General features: G+C 40.1%; 1 protein-coding gene and 1 long non-coding RNA gene across 4 annotated transcripts in view; one reads left to right on the forward strand and one right to left on the reverse strand.

The window, feature by feature from the left end:
• Positions 1 to 19,404, reverse strand: part of LOC147600123 (uncharacterized) — a 46,578-nt gene that overhangs the window by 15,851 nt on the left and 11,323 nt on the right. The window lies entirely within an intron of this gene.
• On the forward strand, positions 575 to 18,749 carry LOC104483950 (pancreatic lipase-related protein 2). 3 transcript variants are annotated; one of them, XM_086752225.1, is made up of 14 exons: positions 575 to 617; positions 4,781 to 4,870; positions 7,441 to 7,489; positions 8,193 to 8,347; positions 10,039 to 10,164; positions 11,806 to 11,940; positions 13,627 to 13,735; positions 13,922 to 14,038; positions 14,119 to 14,241; positions 15,117 to 15,235; positions 15,958 to 16,087; positions 16,385 to 16,496; positions 17,308 to 17,475; positions 18,584 to 18,749. In XM_086752225.1, exons 2-14 carry the CDS (start codon positions 4,868 to 4,870, stop codon positions 18,645 to 18,647), a joined length of 1,410 nt encoding a protein of 469 aa, XP_086608351.1. In that variant the 5' UTR covers positions 575 to 617; positions 4,781 to 4,867; the 3' UTR covers positions 18,648 to 18,749. The 3 variants fall into 3 exon arrangements, with proteins under 3 accessions (XP_086608351.1, XP_086608352.1, XP_086608353.1); XM_086752226.1 differs by lacking the exon at positions 14,119 to 14,241; XM_086752227.1 differs by lacking the exon at positions 10,039 to 10,164.

A 19,404-nucleotide genomic window follows, 5' to 3' on the forward strand; every position in this document is an offset into this window, starting at 1 on the left:
TCGTCCTGAAGTTGTAACACAGTTTTTCTTACTCTCTCCTTTTTAAAATAAACTAGCCCGTTCCTTGTGAAAAATATAGACAGGCTTGATTCTATGAAAATGTATAAAGGTTTGCTTCACAGGTCATCTACAAGAGACAGATAACAAACAGACAGCTGGTGACTTCCAGCAGGTCACACAAAGCAGTGAAATTAAGCTCCTATTCTGAACTGTCCCACAGAGGAGGCTCAGCCTATTGCCTGTAACAGGAGCTTACAGGTGGGGATTTCATGTTCGCTATGTGAATGTTGTGTACAATGGCCTCTTCAAGGGTTAAAATGGCCTCACCTTGCTTTTCTTCAAACCCATAATGAAACTTTAAGGTGAAAATTTTGATGAATTAGATATGACAAGAGACAAGAAAAGGCAACATCTGTTATATCCAGCAATAAGAGTATCATTCTTACAAAGGTTCTCACTCACCCACACGAAGCCTATAATTAGGCACCATGTGGGCAGGTCCGCACCCACCACCGTGGGACTGGGTCCAAGTGAAAAGAGCCGGTAGCAACCAGGATTCGACAGGGAGCTGGCTGGACGGGGCTTACAAAGCAGCAAACCTTTCTGCATTCAGAGTGGTAAGTGGCTGAAAACTTGGTAGGGTTTTTGGGCAAGCATCCTTACTAACTACTGGCTGGGGCTGGAGGACTGCAAGGACTCCTGTGTAAAAGAAGTAAGGGGGAAAAAAAAAAAAAAAAAAAAAAAAAAGCAAGGTCAAAAGGTATGGTAAGCAAACAGCAGCACTCAGAGTGATCCTGAGGAGACCCTGGCAGCAGCTACAAGGCTTAAAACTTTTCAATTCCAGGAAATCCCGGTAGGAGATGAGAATTTCTAGGCTCTGATAGTGTAATGCAGCAAGGAAAACAGGGTGGATTCAGTTAGAGTAAGGTAACTTAAGACTGAATACATCCTTATGTTTTTAAAGGAAGAACAAAATGATAGTATATGCACATGGAATCTAGACTTCTGTTTTCAAAGGGAAAATGCATGAGAACATAAATAACAGCTGAAATTAAAAAGGAGGGTAAATTAGGCTGCAAAATTAAGCATTATTAGGAGCACTGCAAATTTAAAGAGAGAATGGAAGCGGGGAAGAATTTCAGAGCTGTTATATGGAATAAATGTGGCAAACGATGTATTTTGATAGACTACCACAGACAGAGAAACTCGAACCAGTCGTCAGCAAGGGTTATTCAGAAAATGGCAAAATTAAAATTGTGTTGGTCGACTAAATTTAAAAGCAGCCTAATCATGAAGGGGAACAGTGAAGGTCCTCCTGGAAAGACAGACAAGTGACCAGATGGTGGCTGCAAGTCAGCTGAAGGCTCCCTAGTTCACACAGAATTGACAGAGCCACCTCCCAAAACTGAATCATGTTTGTTGGGTTTTTATGATCCTTGTAGTCAGATTAAACGATCGTAATTGTCTCTGTAAACTTAAATGTACAAATGCCAGTGCCGGGTCAAGGAAATCAGAGCAGATACTGCACAAAGTCCTGAAGTGGGAAGCCAAAGACTTGATATTTAATAGGTTTTATTTTCTATTATCCTGAAATTTCTTTAGATCATTCACCATTTCTAAGCAACTGACCTAAACACCTTAAAAGCCAAAATCTTACTGCATCCTCCAATGATGAACAAATTTATGTATGACTTTGCATAATTACTAACGTTTTATTGGAGTGCTTCCCACATTAAACGCCTCAAGAAAAGTATTTGCATCACTACTCTGCGTCATTATTTCAGGTTAATGCCCTAGTTCACTGTCTCAGATTCAGTTTAGGAGGTCAGAAGACACTTAGAAAACTCTGCTACCCCAGCCCAGACAACACACGTGAGCCTTGCCTTGCCTTGGTTATTACTTCATATTGGGTGGCTTGGAGAAGGAAATCTACAAAAGTTTCTGGACATCTTTGCTCCACTACAAAATTGGTTTATCGAATGTTAAATTTGTGGGTTTCAGAGCTATTCAGTTAAGATCAGTTTCCTCCTGGAGAATGTAACTGCATCTAAAAGCTGCTGAGCCAGCAGAAAAGGAGACTGGCTAACGCCAAGATGCTCTTTTACTTATTATTACTCATTTGTATTGAGGCAGTGCCAAAGAGCCTTCATCTGGAATCAGGACCTGACTAAGGGCTATCTATGGGGAGGAGCTGAAGATGAAATTAAGTCTTTTATCAATTATGCCAATTACTCTGCTATCTGAATTAGTACACCATATCACTAGCATTTTGTCCAGTGCTCTGCTACCAGTTTTCAGTATTTGATATTCTGGACAAATACTATGTCTGAGCTACTGAATGGGGACTCTGCCTGGAGAAGACGGTATTCTTTGTGTACCTGTAAAGAATGGGCTAGACAACCTCTACAAAATTACATTCAAATAAAACAAACAAAAAAATTATACTGTATGTTCATGTATTTGCATATTGGTAAATATGTACATGATCTCCCTTTATGAGGCCTAAATATACTATTGGAATATTTTTTCTTAGTTTCTTTTACCATTTTGGGTACTGTTACAATGCTTGGGTGTGAAATTAGCAAGTGTTCTCCAAATGTCTCAGGCTCAAAGCCATGCAAGGATTTGCTGAGAGAACAGGAAATTTAACCTATAACTCTAACCCAAGGCTTATAAACTAAACTCTGGAAGGCTTCTTCTCCTTTGTGTTACCTTTACACTGTTAACTGAGCTCTGTGCCAAGCTACTGAGAAATATGAAAGACTAAAATAAAACACTGGAAAGACAGAGCTGACAAAAATATTCTCTGTTTAAGGACAGTGCCAGTGCAGAAAATATGGGAAGCAGAGCTCGACTGGTAAGGCAGAAAAAGATGGGGGGGGAAAAAAAAAAAACCAAAAAACAAAAAAAACCCATAAACGGTGACAAATAAGAAGACTTGAAAGATAAAGAAGTTAAAACTTCAGTACAGAAGCGGGGAAAGCAGACATGAGAATTGGAAAGACCATATAAGACTGAAGGGACACAAGATGCCATGCTTAGCAATATCGACATGAAAATGAGCTAGCATTGCAGTCTTACTGCAGAATGAGCTGTTCCTGCTCTACCACTACTTGTTTTGATCATAATTATGTTAACAAAGGCTGTTCCCCACCTCAGCACAGGCTGCTGAGGTGACACGTTAACTTCCCATTAAGCCTCTTTGAAACACAGGATGAAGAAGTGGAAGGCATCGTCTGGATCATTGAGCCTCATCCATGCCGCTTCTCACTGTCACATTAAAATGTGATAAAACTCCATCTTAGAACTAGCTGTGTTTTTTTGCCCTGTGAGGCCAGCTGGATGGCTATTTGAGAACAACACCCTAGACTTCGGGTTTTTTTCCATGGTTAGTTCTTGTTCTACCACTACTGCTTTGTTTAAGCATCACTTCTCTCAGGCTGTATCTTTGGGGAACAAAAATTTACACTCAATACTCCTGGACTGAGAAGTCTCCTCTTCACTTCTTGCTCTGCATTCCCTCTTTTCCATTGTCATGATGATCTAAGAACCACCTTCTCAGTTTTCTCAATATTCCTTTTGAACTATGCATGTAGCACCAATGAAACCTCTGCACTTTTAAAATACCCTTATCTATATATTGAATACTATATATGTATATTTACTGAAAATACTATTCCCCCATCTTTTTATGTGGAAAAAAAGACTAACAAGTTCCTTGGCCCTTCAAAAGTCACTAGTAATACATTAGCAATACTTCAAAGGCCTTTTCAGTTATTGCTTCCTCAGATGTTAACCTCCATTCTGTGAGTATGATACACAGTGTGACAGCATTTAACCTCCCAAATAATAAAAAAATAATCCAATAATCATGATCTATCAGTGATAATCCATCATGAGCAGTAGGTAAACACAGGATCAAAAAACACAGCTAAAAAAAAAAAACTATGATCACAGCTTGATCATACTATGATGCGATGGTACCTAGTAGCAAGAACTGCATCCGTAATCCGGGAGTTGCCTTCTAGTTCTTTGCCATTATAGTCTGAGATGCAATAATTACTCTATTTTTAATCTACTTAATCCATGCATTTAATTTTTAATCTACTTAACAGTTATAATAGTGCATGTATATCATTTTAATGTCTTAATCAAAATAGGGAGTAGCAGATCTTTTTAAAATCCAAGTATCATGTGACTTATAATGTTGATCTTGTAAGAGTGTCATGTTAGTTTGTCATGTCATGTAACTGAATTCAATTACACAACTTAATCTTTTAACAGTTTTCCACAATTTTTCTTTCATGAGTGAGTATCCAGTGGAGAGTTTCATTATTCTGCCTCAGGCTGATATTGGACTGAAACTCCAATTGGCCTGAAATTCCTCAAGTGATTAATCCTAAATGTGGTTTTCTTCAAACCACATCTCTAAAATTTTCCTACTAGTCAATAGCAAAAAAAATTATCAGCAGGTTTTTTTTATAGCTTTTTCTTTTTTTAACGATCTCAGCTACAAGTTAACCAAGTCCAATGACTTTACAATACATAGATCCAGCAGCTGTCCTACAGCAGATCTAGAATAATGGTCTGAACAGAGCATCACCATGAGTACCTTTTTCTGGTGTGAACAACATCAGCTGGTTTTGGTAAAGAGAGAGTGAGACCAAAATTGTTGCATCTTTTTAATTCTTCCATGTATGTAATATTCCTTCTTAATTCATGTCTTTATTCTACTGTAGGTTTTTAATCTCTTTGCTATTACTTCTTTTTCAACATAAAGCTACCCAGTCTTCACTAAAGAAAACAGTGGCTGTTTTGTATCCTGTTACTGCTCAGCAGGGAAATATATAAGAAGGGTGGTAACAGAATGGTGAGTAAAATTCTTATCAATTAGATAAATAACATATCTTGTTTAAAATTAAAAAAAAAAAAAATCAATAATTTCATTGCAGTGAGATTATTAAGTTAAAAGTACTGATAATTAAAAACACAGAGATTTGGGCTTGCTGTTCTTGAATAGACTGTGTGTTTGTGTTCATGTCCTGAGGAAGGTGTGTGGATATATATGTGGGACTTAAAAATACACTGTTGACAGTCATTATGCAAACTTTCTCATATCTTACAAGCCATCCACTAGTGGCCCATGAATCGCAGGCTGAGCAACAGTGTCCAGAAGGTGACTTGATGGCCTATTATGAAGGACAACTACTGCTCCAGTGTAGGTTTTATACATTAGCATGTCAGTTGATTAATATTTGCAATTTTATTCCCCCCCCCGCCCCCCTCCCCAAGCTGAACAGCAATTTGGAAATATTTAGAGCTGGTTTTCCATTGGAAGTGCATGTCCTCTGTCCATTGAGCACAAAAATTGAGCTCAGCGTTCAGCAGCAGTCCTGCCAGCCATACCAGCTAGGCTGAGATTGTATCCACTAACAAGTTATTCCAGTTCCTCTTGTTCAGCAGTAAGCCTCTTAAATGCTTGCTGAAAGAATTTTCCCCCATCAAATTGTATGCTGCCTCAACTCTTTTTACAGAGACATAATTTCTTAACCTCTTTGCAATCTTTTTGTCATTAAGCTAACATAGACCAATATAGAAAACCTACCCACTCAAAAATTGTCTCCTACCCAAACTACTACACAGTTGTTACAACAGAATAAGTCAACATTCCACAAAAAAAACCAAACAAACAACAACAAAAAAATCCACCACAAATCCACAACCCTGCATCTTCCATAGCTTACCTAGTTACATGTTCATATCTACTTTCTGCCTTCAAAGAACCTCTGAAAGTAAACTACTGATCACTTTGCTTTGGCAGCAACCTCCGACGTTTTCTAAACTCATTACTCTTTAGGTGCCTTTCAGAATTTGCGTCTGAAAATAAATTCTACTGTCCTTCCTGCTGTAGTATTCCCAACATAGACTATACATCCCCTAAGTATGAGAGCTCTTCATTAAATATAAACAAATCCCACTGAGCTCTCCAATTCATTTGATGAGCCACATCATCTGATTTTCCTGCACTGTTGTCAGGTTCTTATCATGATGAGGGGTACTTCTTGATAGATATTCCAGCTGAGGCAGAGGTGCTCCTTTTGGCCAACAGTTAGGACTTCTCTGTTGTAGTCTGTCACCAGCTGCTCAGAATGACTCCTGATCCTTTTCCATTCTAATCTTACTGACTGCCAGACTTCCTCTCCACTTTTCATTGCCCCTGAGCGGATAGTTTTCTTCTCTATGGACTTCATCAGTGGATATAGTAGAACTAGAAATAGAATTGTATTTGCAAGGAAATTACATGATTCCTCTCAGCTCTGCACTTTGCAACTCCAGCTCACTGCTTAGACATTCAGCCTTGCTCCTCTACCCTGCCACATAAACAACGAGCTATTACCACACGGGGACTTCAGGGCTGATTAGAGAGTGCTCACAGACACACACTCTGCGCTCTGACCTGTCCCATTTAGCTTGGTTAGGAAACCATGTAATTATAGCCGAGTAATCCAGCTACCACCAAAAAAAGCACATAGGTGGATCACATATGCCTCTCCTGTCTGACATTTAACACACAAGCTTCAAGGACAAATTCTGTCAAATTCCCAATTGTTTTTTTTTTTAGTTTCTGAGAGCATTTGGTAGTGTCAATGACCTTTGGAGTGTTGGTTTTCTAGCTTTCTCACATTGCCAAATCTCTAAAAATATCCCTTGAAGACATTTTCCCAACATAGTAAAATTATACCTACCAAATTTGCCATTTTTTTCTTCATTACTCCTCATTACACTCTCAGCAGCCAAGGGTGAGAGTTCAAAGTTGTTGCTTTACTAGAAAAGCAGTCCGTGGAAAATGGGAGGCGGGTGCCATAGGAAACCCATAGAAGAAGAGGAAATTGAGAACAGTGAATGGGGCAAATAGGAGGGGAGGAGAACAGTGAAATAGGTGGAACCCCTGCCATAGGAAAGCCAAATGATGAAAATGTGGAGGAAAGGAACCTGAACAAAATCAGAGAACGAAGGTGCAGAAATGCAAAGAGCTCTGGGTAAAAACCATCATAAACAGCCTAGAGATGCTGTCAAGTATGCAGACTTTACCAAGTTACAGGTACCACTGTCTCTGTTCTACTACACCTCCCACCTATCTCCTCAGAGCTGGCAAAAGTCAGGCCCTCATGTTCTGGTTCACCCCCTCAGCAATCCGCATGCTGAGTATTGGCTGTGCAAGAAATGCAATGAACAGCAAAACTGAGGAGGGGAAGAGTCACCTCCCTCTTCCTGCTGCCAGCACTCCTCCTAATGCAGCCCAGGATGCTAACGGCTGCCTTTGCTGCAAGGGCATGTTGCTGGCTTATGGTCAATTGGTGTCTCTTTGTATTACACACTTTTAAAAAGGACAAATCACTCTAAATAAAATGCTTAACCTGTATATTCTATTTGCTTTAGGTGGTTGGAATGTGGATTATTGCATTTTATCTCCTTGGCACAGTAGCAGGTGAGACACAACATGTATAAAAACTACCACTAGAAGGCGAATTCAGATGAAATAATATATAGGAGGCAATAATTAGTATTTTCCTTTACAGTGAATTTGTAGTATGATTTGAGTATCGTTGTACAACAATGTCTATTATTGTGCATAGTACTAACACTAAAAGGCTCTGCTTCTTTAAATTTTATCATTCAGAATACAAGAGACATAAATACGTGCTCAAAATTCAGAGAAATTCAGTCACGTGTCCTATTTCTATCAAGACAGTTCACAAGCTGTCTTTAGACGACTGTTGTGTACCAAGAACCGCTCAATCATTTCATTCACAGCACAAGGTTACTGTGTAGATATCCTTCATTCCTATGAGCAGAGACACAATGCTTTGGAGCAGGAAGCATGCAGGAGCTATTCTAACAAGCACTTCTTAAAAGACTTTTTAAAAGAAATTGAATTAATCCTTTACAAGCCTAGAAAATGGTGCCAAAAGTGTCTGGGTCTTTATTTGGTTTACCCTCAAACTGCTTAGCTCCCCTGATGTTAGCTGCTTCAGGCAATACCCCTAAAGGAAACAGGAATGAATCTCAGTTTCAAAATTAATCATAAAATGCCATCTGTAGCTTTCTGCAGTTCAGAATGTTGTATTCTCAAATCCATCATCAAGCACCAGAGAGTCCAAAACATAAACAAGTTGTTTCTTCTGCTCTAGGTAAAGAGGTTTGCTACCCCAGGCTTGGCTGTTTTACAGATGACTCGCCCTGGTCTGGGGTACCAGGGAGGCTTCTGACAGGTTTGCCTGACTCGCCAGAACATATGAACATCAGCTTCTCACTCTACACCAGAGAAACAGGAAATAACTCACAGGTGACATTTGTTTTTAACATCAAGAAAGGACTAAACCCACAAATGTTTGTTAACTTGGTAACAAGTTGTGTCACTCATCATAGGCAAACAAGTCAGACTAAGGAGATAGTTTGAAGGTGCAATAATGAGTGAACACTGAAGCTATTTGGGGTAAAGCACAAAAAAAAAAAAAAGCACCAAACAACAAACAAACAAACAAACACACACATTGTGAAGGAACTGTAAGACACAATAGCTTTCCGGGAATTATCCCACACAAGGATATGAGCTTTGGCAGACTTACTTTTGCATGCATTCAGGGCTCTGAGGAAAGCTGAAGATTCCTTCAAATAAGCCGCTTTCTGAGTATTCAGATAGGAGAGCAAACACCGCTGTCTTGCAGGGAAGCTGAGACAGGAAGATATTGTGACTTTTAAAAATAAAAGTCTGAAGACTATGGATTTTATGCAATTTCCAAACCCTCTGTCCACCTTGAAATTTGAATTATTTGAATGAAATTTGAATACCTCGCTGCAGTCTGAAAATAAGACAGAACTATTCAAGTTGCTTATGCCCTGAAACACTGAGCTGAGCAATGCGAAGGAAGCTGTAAGATCAGAGGCTGGGACCACATCACTTCAGCAAATGCTTATGAGGCTGCTACATCCCTTTCAGGCTCCTGGGGCCAGTGTCCCCTGAGCTGTACAGGGATGGTTAGGATTCCTCTGGCATGAACTACGATGCCGTCACTGCCGTTGCAGGCAGCACTGCTTACAGCAATCCTGGTTGCTGCACTGAGAATCCAACTCAGGCTCTCTAAGGACGATAAATTATACCTGTAATAAACATTTACAATCTGCAGAGCAGGAGCATGTGAGCACACAAGATACGTTCAGCAGCAGGTTACTCAGCACTTCTGTTGTTGATAAAATAAGTTAAAATACACCTTGCACTAATTCCCAGCCACTGAACTTAAATGTATCCATGATCTAGAGCACAGCCCTTCCACACCCGAACTCCCTGAGCTCACATCACAGACCCTGTATTTGTCCAAAAACAGTACGGACAGTCAGATATTATTTTCAGAGAAAAAGAAAAATATATCATTAAGCAGCTTGCAGCAACGTGTGAAGACCACCTTCCCCCTTCACCCATATTGCATGCAGTTCTTGCACTAAAGTCTTTCAGCCTTTCTGGAGTAGCTAATAGTGAAAACGGGCACAGAAACATCACCTATCCATTTAAAAAAAAAAAGAAAAAAAAAGAAAAAAAAAGAAAAAAAAAAAGATGTTGTTTAGATGCAGAGCAGCGCATTGAAGCTAAAGGTAAGGTCAGTAAAAGGGCAAGCTGATCCAGGAGACATGGAGGTGGTGGGCTGCTCTCTGGAGGAACTCATCCAACTCAAGCCAACAGGCACTATGCCGCACTGTGGCCCTTTTAGGCTGCTTCATACTCCACATAAGGGGGTTCTTCCTTCTTTATGTGAAATAGATAGGAGCAGCAGAGAAGCCACATGGACGTAACTTCTTTGGAAACCATAATGGAACTGCGAGAGCCAAGATACAGGGGTCCCTGGGTTCCAAAAATCAGACTCTCTCCATTCAAAGTAGTCCCGAGTCCTACAGAGGGAACAACCTAGCTGACTTATTTAAATGTTTGAAAGTATGAATAGATAAAACTTCTCTTTTTTTCTCCTCTCTTTTTACACACAGGTGATCTCAGCGATAAACTCTTCAACCATTCAAAACTCACATTTTTCCGCACATAGGAAAAGCACCTTCATCATTCATGGATTTGGCAGCACTGGAAAAAAAGGCTGGGTGGTAGAAATGTGCTTGGTATGAGAGAATATCCTCTGATTTCCATCAGCAGTTGTAACTACAATCTGTCAGTATCCTTTAGATGCTAATGTTCACTTTCCATTTTGCAATTCATTAGGTAGCAGCAGATACCAACCAAGAAGTAAATTTTACCAAAGCCAAAATATTCCCACTCTGGAAGATTGCTGCATAGTCAAGGCTTCTTGGTCATCTCTGACATCACGCTTCTCTGGAGAGTTTCCATTCCCAAACCCTACAAATCAGATCGAAGCAATAAACAAAACACAGATGTCCCCAGCCTCTGCATTGATGTCAGAATATTGCATTAGACACAACAGTTCACTGCTTCTGCCATTAGGGGCAACTGAATCATGCTTCAGCCAAAAGGCTTTCCTGAGTTGTAAAGCCCAAGTTTCAGCCTACAGATACTAGTTCTGGCTCACCACTATTCAGTTCTTAAACTAAAAAAAAAAAAAAAACAAAAAAAAAACAAAAAAAAAAACCAACCAAACCCCAAAAAACCCCAAAACAACAAAAAACCACACACAAAAAACTAAACAACCAAATCATAACAGGAAAACAAAACAAAACAACTCATTTTTGTTTGATTAGAGAGTGCAATTAAAAAAATATTTCAAATATGGAATGTAGAAGCTACCACAAAACCAGCAGAGAGCACGGTGTCAATGACAGCCTTGGCTTTGATAGATAAGCAAAATCCGCTGTGGTTTCTGACTCTTCCACACTGGCAGGGAAAAGGACAAGCTAGAAAAAGGCCGCCACTGAATAATAAGTCAGATCTGCAGCATTGGGTTGTTTTGTTTGTTTTTTTTTTTAACCTATGACAACTTTTAATCTAGACTATCAAATCTCCATATTTTTTTTTTTCTGTTGGCAAGAAACAGCAATTCTATCTGTCTCTCTGAACTACAGACTTATGGTGCTTACGGGAGAGGAGTGAGTCCAGGATTCAATGCATTATCACTTCAAGCTTCTGTTTCCTTGTCATTCTCCTTCAGCTGTTTATCATGGATACATTTGTTCTCTCTGTTCTTTCTCAAACCTTAAGTGAGCCTCAGTCACAGAAAGCTACAACTGCAGGCTTTAATACAGGATTCTTCCAGTGGAAAAATCACTAATCTCTACAAGACAGCAACCAGTAGAGAAGTGACCAATACATTAGCTTTCTTTGCTGAAATATAAACTTTCTGCTCTACTCCAAACCTTTCCAGTCTGACATGACTTTCTCAGTTTTAAAGGCACTTGGTAAATAAGTCGACTTCCTACGTTTTCCAGTTAAATGACTGACATTCCTCAAAGAAAGTCACATTCTGCACATAGCAGCTACTGTGTAGTTGTGTAGCTTTCCCAAATTATTTCAAATATGTATATAAATGGTTTATAGAGTAAAATATTTTTTATTAAGACCTTTCATAATTGATACTTTTTGGATGAATGGCTTCTTGTATTCTGTTTTCTAGGAAGATGCACATTTCAGTGTGGTACAAGCTACAGTGAGGTAGCCCGTACAGCCTTATTTAGTGAAGAATGAGAAATTCCATGATTATGTTACCTTTTAACATTTATTCTCATTTAAGTTGAACCTCTGTTTGTCATTTTGTTTCCTTAAATACTTTCCTTTATGTGTTCCCACATCAGCTGTTACTGGAAGTGGAAAACATCAACTGCATTGCTGTGGATTGGAAAGAAGGTGCAAAAGGCACCTACGTCAGTGCAGTGAACAACATTCGTGTGATTGGAGCTGAGGTTGCTTATTTCCTAAAGACTTTACAGGTAAAAGACACAGCTTTACAACCTACAGTTCTTAAGTGGAGGCAGTGGGGTTATGAAGCCACTGCTTTGATTTTGAACCTTACCCAGTATGGTCAACCTTCAGGAAGAGCTGTGCAGTGCATGCACCGAGACCCAGATAATTATACTAATTATCTACTCTGTAAGAACTTCTCACAGCCACAAAAGATGCAAATCGAGCTGATGTGGTTGAAAAGAGGTGTCAATTAATTAGGGACCAGTAGGTGGCAACATTTCCACAGGATGATGCAAGCAAGAAGGCATTCCATGAAAATGAGGCACGGCCTCGGGAGTTCAGTGCTTACAAGAGTTTTGCGAGCACTATATACGTGTGCTAGGAGCAAATTAGTATTTCAGTTTAGCACCACGAAGCGAGCCGGAGCTGGCTCACTTGATAATGCCATATTTGCTGCCTACAGGCACAATGAACCGTCCGGTTGCCTTCTAGTTGTGAACTTCATGTTCCTGAAGGCAGGCGTGCACATTTACACAAATAGCACAGAACTCAGTTGCAAAGTTTAAGAGTATTGGCATTTCTTGCTGACTTCAGAAAGACTCACAAGTACTTAGAGCTGCTGAAATTCAGAACACTGCCTGGCTACAGACTTGATCCTGGTCAGTAGGCGTTCAATTTAAAGTGCTGCAAGAGAATTCAGAGCCCACAAGTTGAAGTGTCGACAAAGAACCACTTCCCCAGAATCTGCTGGCATACAAGCTACTGCTTCTACCTAGGGAACTCATATCTAGCCTCATGCATTTATTTCTGTACTTTTCTTTGTGTACAAGTCCCAGGTCACTCGTAGGCGTGTTCTGTTCATCATTTAATATCTCTATTACTGAGTCATTCACAGCCTAGGCATCTCTTTATTCTGTTACAAAAATGCATAACTGATCCTTAGACTTTCTTTTCTTTCCTTCAATTTAGGTATTTTTGAAGTTAGTCTTTAAGAAAAGTTGAGCTGCACTGAAGCGGGACGTACTGCAGTAAAACACACATTATAACCCAAACCAGCATAAAACCTCAAGCAATTAGCAACCAATCCTTGTTGTCTTTGGTCATTACAAAACCCAGCAAAACCCTAGACGAAATGTAGACTGCATGCAGGGGACAGATGCTGATTAATCTCCATTTCCACCTTCAGGGCATATGTAATATCTCAGCAGTGCAGGCCTTGTGCAGGTGACACTTGGCAAAGAGGAGAATGAATGTCACCCTACCGAAGCTTGTCAGTGAAAATATTATTGAGTGATATGATCACACTTTCTAAGCAGATACATGGAGAACTCCCATGTCATTAAAAAGAGGGTCTGTAATTGAGCAGATAAAGAAAAAATAAGATCATATTTGATGGAATATGAAATTAGGGCTTGATCCAAATGAGAAAGAAGGTTCATATTTTGTCACCAAGGGTCACTGCATATGGTAACCATATGCCAACAATACAACAGTCAATCTGTCATCACTAGGCAGTTAAAATTCTAGATTGGATCATTTTCTATCAAGTCTTAGTGTAATTTAAACAACAATTAACTGAAGGAACTCACACCCTGTTCACTATGTAAAGTCAGTCTAGATGTTCCCAAAGGCCCCTAATGTAAGACACCCTCTTTGCTTGCTATTTAAAGCCTGTGTTCTTGTCTCCCCTCCACCACCACTGTAATGGTCAGAAAATCTTCAGATACTGCCCTTGCAAAACCCATTTAATTGGCCACAGTCTGGGAGCACATACTGCAGGAGAAGCGGGAAGAAGGATCCGAGGCATCAGACGGATAACAGGTAGGCTGCTCACCGCGGTGTAGAGCTAACCCAGCACATTTCTAAAGGAGGCAAACTTGCAACACACTGGTGTGTAGACTGGAATCGCATTATTGGCAGAGCTGGAGACACCTTGCAACGACTTAATGCATACAACACTTCTCTCCCTCCTTCAACCAATAAGTGTGGGGTTGTTTTTTTTTTTAGGCTTAGACCCTGCTGGGCCCTATTTTGAAGGTACTCCTCCTGAGGTGAGACTGGATCCTTCAGATGCAAACTTTGTTGATGTTATTCACAGTAACGCTGCTCATTTTCCTGCCATAGGTAAGTGTTCATGTGCAAGTAAATATCTGCAGGGACGGGTATGTCACTGAGACACTGACATCATCACATGTGTCTCTCAGGGCTTGGAATGTATAACACCACTGGTCACCTGGACTTTTACCCAAATGGAGGAACTGTGATGCCTGGATGTGCTGATTTAGTTCCAGAGATTAAACAAAATGATTTTGAAGTTATGATTGCAGGTAAACACACATTCCCAACATGCATAGTACTTTTCTTTCAATTCTGAAATGTCAACTGTGAAAATAACTGTCCATCTGGGAGAAAACAGCAAAACAAAATTGTTTTTTGCCTATTTAGCTGTAACTTAGAAAGGGAAATAAGACAGAATAAAGGCTGGATCAGAACAGTGTTCCCCAGGGATCACTGTAGGGAAAGGAGGTAAAACACAGGCCTAACCTTTCCTTCTGTGACTTGAAATTGGACCTGCAGAGCACAGAGGCAGGGAATGGGGAGTCCGCAAGTCCACAGCCACAGCAGGAGGTTTTCCAGGCTGAGACAGACCAGTGTCATGGCCAAAACAGCGGCATGACAGCACCACCCTCAGTTTCTTGCAGATGCTGCAAAGAGCACCCGACACTTAGAAAGCATGAATTAGGCAAAAGCACTCAGTGTTTCCAGGGAGTGTGCGTGCCTCCCCTCTTCACCTGAGACTTCTCTCTCTTCGTGGGCTTTGGAGAGGCCAGCAGAAGGCTGGTGGATTCTCCTTGCTCCATAAGCCTTTAAAAACTGTAACTCATACAATATTTCTGTGACACCTCATATATATACGGCTATCTTCTTAAAAGGGACCATCATGCCGTAGCAGAGCAATGCATCTCACTTGAAATCTTGGGGTAACCGGCACACGGTTCTCTGGATAAAACACAGAGAAAACAGTAACTTCTACTGCATTTACACATTTCTAGTTGCAGACAAAAAAAAAAAAAAAAAAAATTTGTTACAAGACCATGCTGCTGTTCCGTGCCTCAGCTGTTTCCATGGTGAGGCAAGCACAACTCTCGTACAGGATAACAGGAGCTTATTTCACAAATGCTCATAAACTTTGTTCCAACAGATGCTACAATCGTTGGAGGGTGCCATCACTCCCGCAGCCATGAGTTTTATTTTGAAAGTATCCTCTATCCCACCGGATACCTTGGTTATCCCTGTGAAACATACAAATCCTTTGAGTCAGTAAGTATATCAGCCCAGGAACAGGTGAGCCGTAAAGAAAATAATCCAAGTCTCTGCACTCACAATAGGTCCCGCTATGCACGCAGAGCACTTGGGTGTGGGTGGCTGTGCTCTCAAGGTGTGGTTTGGTAGGAGGAAGCGCACAGTAAGGCACAGCACGCAGTGGTTCCATCAGCTATTCCACTCTGGAAAATGAATCCTGAAGCACAGATGACATCACCAAATAGGAAAAAAATTAAACCCTGTACAATTCTCACCCTAAGCATTTATGCAAAGAGCAGATAAGTTAGATGTATCTACCCTACTAATTCCTAGCTGGAAGAAGAGATGTTTGGAGCCTCCAAAATAATTGACTCTTCTATAATTTACAATGGGCACTGACTGGAGCACCTAAATAAATGCACTTATAAATGATATTTCTTTTTTTCCCCTCCATATTGTGTTGCAGGCAAGTTCCCTTCCAGGGGGAGGGTAAAATTGGCTTGTGTTTTGTCCTAGGGTCTAGCTGAAAAATAACACGTCTTGGTGCAGGACGTGTTATCTGAAACAAATTTATCAGATTTTTGTGGTACAGTACGACAACACACAGCACTGCCACAGCATTGCAAGATCAGAACAGCATCTTGAGCCTGAATTTCGTCAGAGCTAGGATTAAAAAAAAAAAAAAAAAAAAAAAAAAAAGAAAATTACTCCTCTTTAACTGATGCTCTTATTTTCCCTAGGGAGACTGTTTCCCGTGTTCCCTGGAGGGATGTCCAATGATGGGGCACTATGCTGACAGATTCCCAGATAAACTGAAGAGGGTAAACCAAAAGTATTTTTTAAATACAGCAGCAGACCCACCTTTTGCTAGTAAGTCAAGGAGGTTTGCTACAGTTGATCATGTGTTTGAAAAGTGATTGCCTTGATGTGACTTACAGCCATGCACTTCTGTTGCTTTTATAAACAAGTGCTAAGATCTTTGACAAAAAAAATGCTGTATTAGTTATAAAAAATTCAAGCTCATTGAATCTTTCATTTGCTAACACAAAGGAATTCCAGCTAGAAAAATAAAATATATATACTGGAAAAGAACTTTCCAGTATACTAGCATTTTTAGATCTCATTTATCAATGACAATCTCATTTTATTTTACTTTTCTTTATGCAGCTTGGAGACAGAAAGTATTTATCAAGCTGTCTGGTGTAAAGAAAATGAGAGGGGACATAAACTTAGTTTTCCATGACACAGAGGGGAACACAAAAGAATATGAAATTGCTAGGTAAGGTAAATTAATATTTCCCTATAGCATTTAATGCTGCTAACCTTAATCTATATATTTTCCACATATTTAAGCCCTGCAAGCACTTATTCTGTGTTGCAGACCTACCTGTTACATATGTGCTTTAGCAGTACCACACCCATGCTAGCATGGCATCACGCGTGTCAGCATACTCGCTCCACGTGCTGACAAGACACCCTGCTCTGCCAGTGACTTGCTGTATGATCTCATGCAAGGCAATCCCATGCCTGAACTTATCAAATTTGCAAAGTTGGTACCTCCTGCCTTCCTAGGATATATTAAAAGCCATCGCTACTATATAAATGGCACCATATGGTCTGTCCAGTGAGCATCATTCTCAGCTCATCATCTCCCATTGACTAACCATGTAAACTTCTGTACCTGCTCTGAACCAAGCGCTTCCACGCATTCTTCCACCATCCTCTGTGCACATGCAGACCAAAGCTCAGAGAAGTTCCCAGCTCGTCTGTAAAATCCTCCCTGACAACCTCATCTGCAGCCCTCCCTGCTGTGATACCTCAGCACACGTGGGCACTGGAAGCCTCACCCTTGTAATCTCCCAGTGGTCTCCTGCCACATGCGCATTTAAAGTTTTCAGTATTGTTTTTTTTATCCTCTTCCTGTTCAGACCATAAACACCCCAGGGCACTGCTCCAGTGTCCTGTGCTGTTGCAAAGAACAGCAAAAGCACATTTTTTTTTTTAAGAAAGGCGAAAACCCAAAACTTGTGGAGAACATGATTTAGTTCAATAATGCCTGAACTGCATTGCTGTCTTCATTCTGTTTGCAGTGGAGACCTCTCTCAAGACCAAGTTTATACAAAATACCTTGATGTTGAAATTAATCCAAAAAATACTAAAAAAGTTGAATTTCTCTGGAATAAAACCATATTCACTCTGCTATGGGCAAGACTGGGCGCAGAAGCAGTCACGATAATTCATGGAGAAGACGGACATCGGTATGTATACCCCTTTTGCAGGTCAGAAGGAATGGGAAAGGAGTGCAAAAACTCTGGGACACAGGACTGAATAATGGTCTTGATAAATTGGACACCGTTTCAAATCAACAATGTGAATTTCAGTAATAATATATTGCACTCTGGACAGAAAAATCAAGTGTTCAAGTACAACCCAGAGAATAATTATCTGGAAAGGAATACAGCAGTAAATAATTCGGAATGTGTACTGTTTTGCCACAGCAAAACAATTGCAAACCAAGATAAAGCAAGTCTCATTCCCAGATGCATTACCAGGAGTATTGCATAGAAGATCCAGGGAGTAATTACGCTGATTTGAACAATTGTGGTGAGACTGTAACCAGAGCAGGGTCATTTTCAAGTTTGGAGAGTATGCTTCAGGAATGATTAACATAGCCTGAAGTCTGGAAAAGTAGCAAAAGAGATTTAGAAAATATGTTCTATGTATAGCAGCTGAAGGAAATGTGTTTCTCAATGAAGAAAAGCCTGGAGAGGAGCATAAAAACATGCATAAGCTGTCTGCGAAGGGCCACAGTCAACTATTCCACATATCCACCAGGTTTAGGTCAAGGTTTAATGGATACATTTTACAACAGAGCAAGTATTGGTTTGATATTAAGAAAAACAAACCAACAAACAAAAAACTTCCTTGTAGTTTAGCATTGGCATGGATTATTTAGAGAAGGTGATAAAATCCCTTTCAGTGTGAGCTCCTAAAAACCAAAAAAAAAAAAAAACCACCAAAAAAAAAAAAAAGCTGCAAAGCTTTGATTGGACCTAACCTAAATAAAGGAAGATTAACAAGATGCCTTTCTGACTTCTTATCTAAAAGCTTTATATTTGTGAATCTAGAGATTAATTGTATTCCTGTATTAAAACTCAAATTTCACAGCTGGTCCCCAAAAGAACAAAATTCACCTTGTTACTGTTAATATGTAAATGCTAGTATTCTCTGTAGCAAGCTTGTAGGAAGGCTTAAGTGGGATTATGGATCAAACTAACAACCCTCAAGGTGACAACTAACAACTTTTTTTTTTTTAAGGGAAAAAAAATAAATAAATCTTGATTCAAATATTTTTTTTCTTCCTAGGTCAACTTTTTGTGGCCGTGGAACTGTGACATATGCTGTTCCCCAGTTACTTACACCTTGCTAGAGGTCACCAAGTACAACTGTTCCGTACGCAGCAGCTGAGCAAATCATCAGTCCTGTGCGTGGAAATGTTGGTACACAAGGCTATTAAAGCAAAACTAAAACTGCCTGTTGCTTCCTTTACTTTTTCAGTTCTTTGCAAACACACTTGTCACCGTTTTTCACATTTGAACCAAGTTTATTGTGCTCGTAACTATAGAAGCAACTGGAAAGCATACATGCTAAAATCCACTTCTGACACTGCACAGTCTCACTCTAGCAGTGCCTCAAGAAAGGCAGGTAAGAGCTGTTTCCCATCACACTGACAATTTAAAATATTTTGTGTCTGTCAAACACTCTTGAGGCAGCAGCTGGGAATGGTCCCAAGCACTTTTCTGCAGCCTACACTATTGCTCAAAACTTTCCAAGCTCACACATGGGCTCTGCCCTCAGAAGATGTTGTGAAATGAGGCAGGAACAGAATAAGGTCAGGGTATTTCTTCAGCAGCCCAGCACAGCCCTTTGGGCACTGCACTTTCATGGAAGCAACAGGCAAAGCCAAACCTCAAGCGTTCCCCACTTTGGAAAAAACTAAATGGCTAAATCACAGCACCTAGCTACTGTTTAATTTCAAATCCATACCTTTGCTGTGGCCACTGACAATCCTGGAGAGAAACTTTGACTAACTCCAAGCTTTGCAAAACATGGAATTAACTATTTCACATTAAAATGGACGCTACTGCTCTGCAAAGCATGGCATGAGTGAGCCTCCTGGAGCTTTA

This window comes from Chlamydotis macqueenii, chromosome 7 (genome assembly GCF_036417535.1).
Source record: "Chlamydotis macqueenii isolate bChlMac1 chromosome 7, bChlMac1.mat, whole genome shotgun sequence".
Lineage (NCBI taxonomy): Eukaryota > Metazoa > Chordata > Aves > Otidiformes > Otididae > Chlamydotis > Chlamydotis macqueenii.

Excerpts from the sequence above, each read along its gene's own strand:
- LOC104483950 (XM_086752225.1), top strand. Across the intron at positions 14,039-14,118 it reads TGCTCATTTTCCTGCCATAG|GGCTTGGAATGTATAACACC; the intron begins GTAAGTGTTCAT and ends TGTGTCTCTCAG. Across the intron at positions 16,088-16,384 it reads AGCAGACCCACCTTTTGCTA|CTTGGAGACAGAAAGTATTT; the intron begins GTAAGTCAAGGA and ends TTCTTTATGCAG.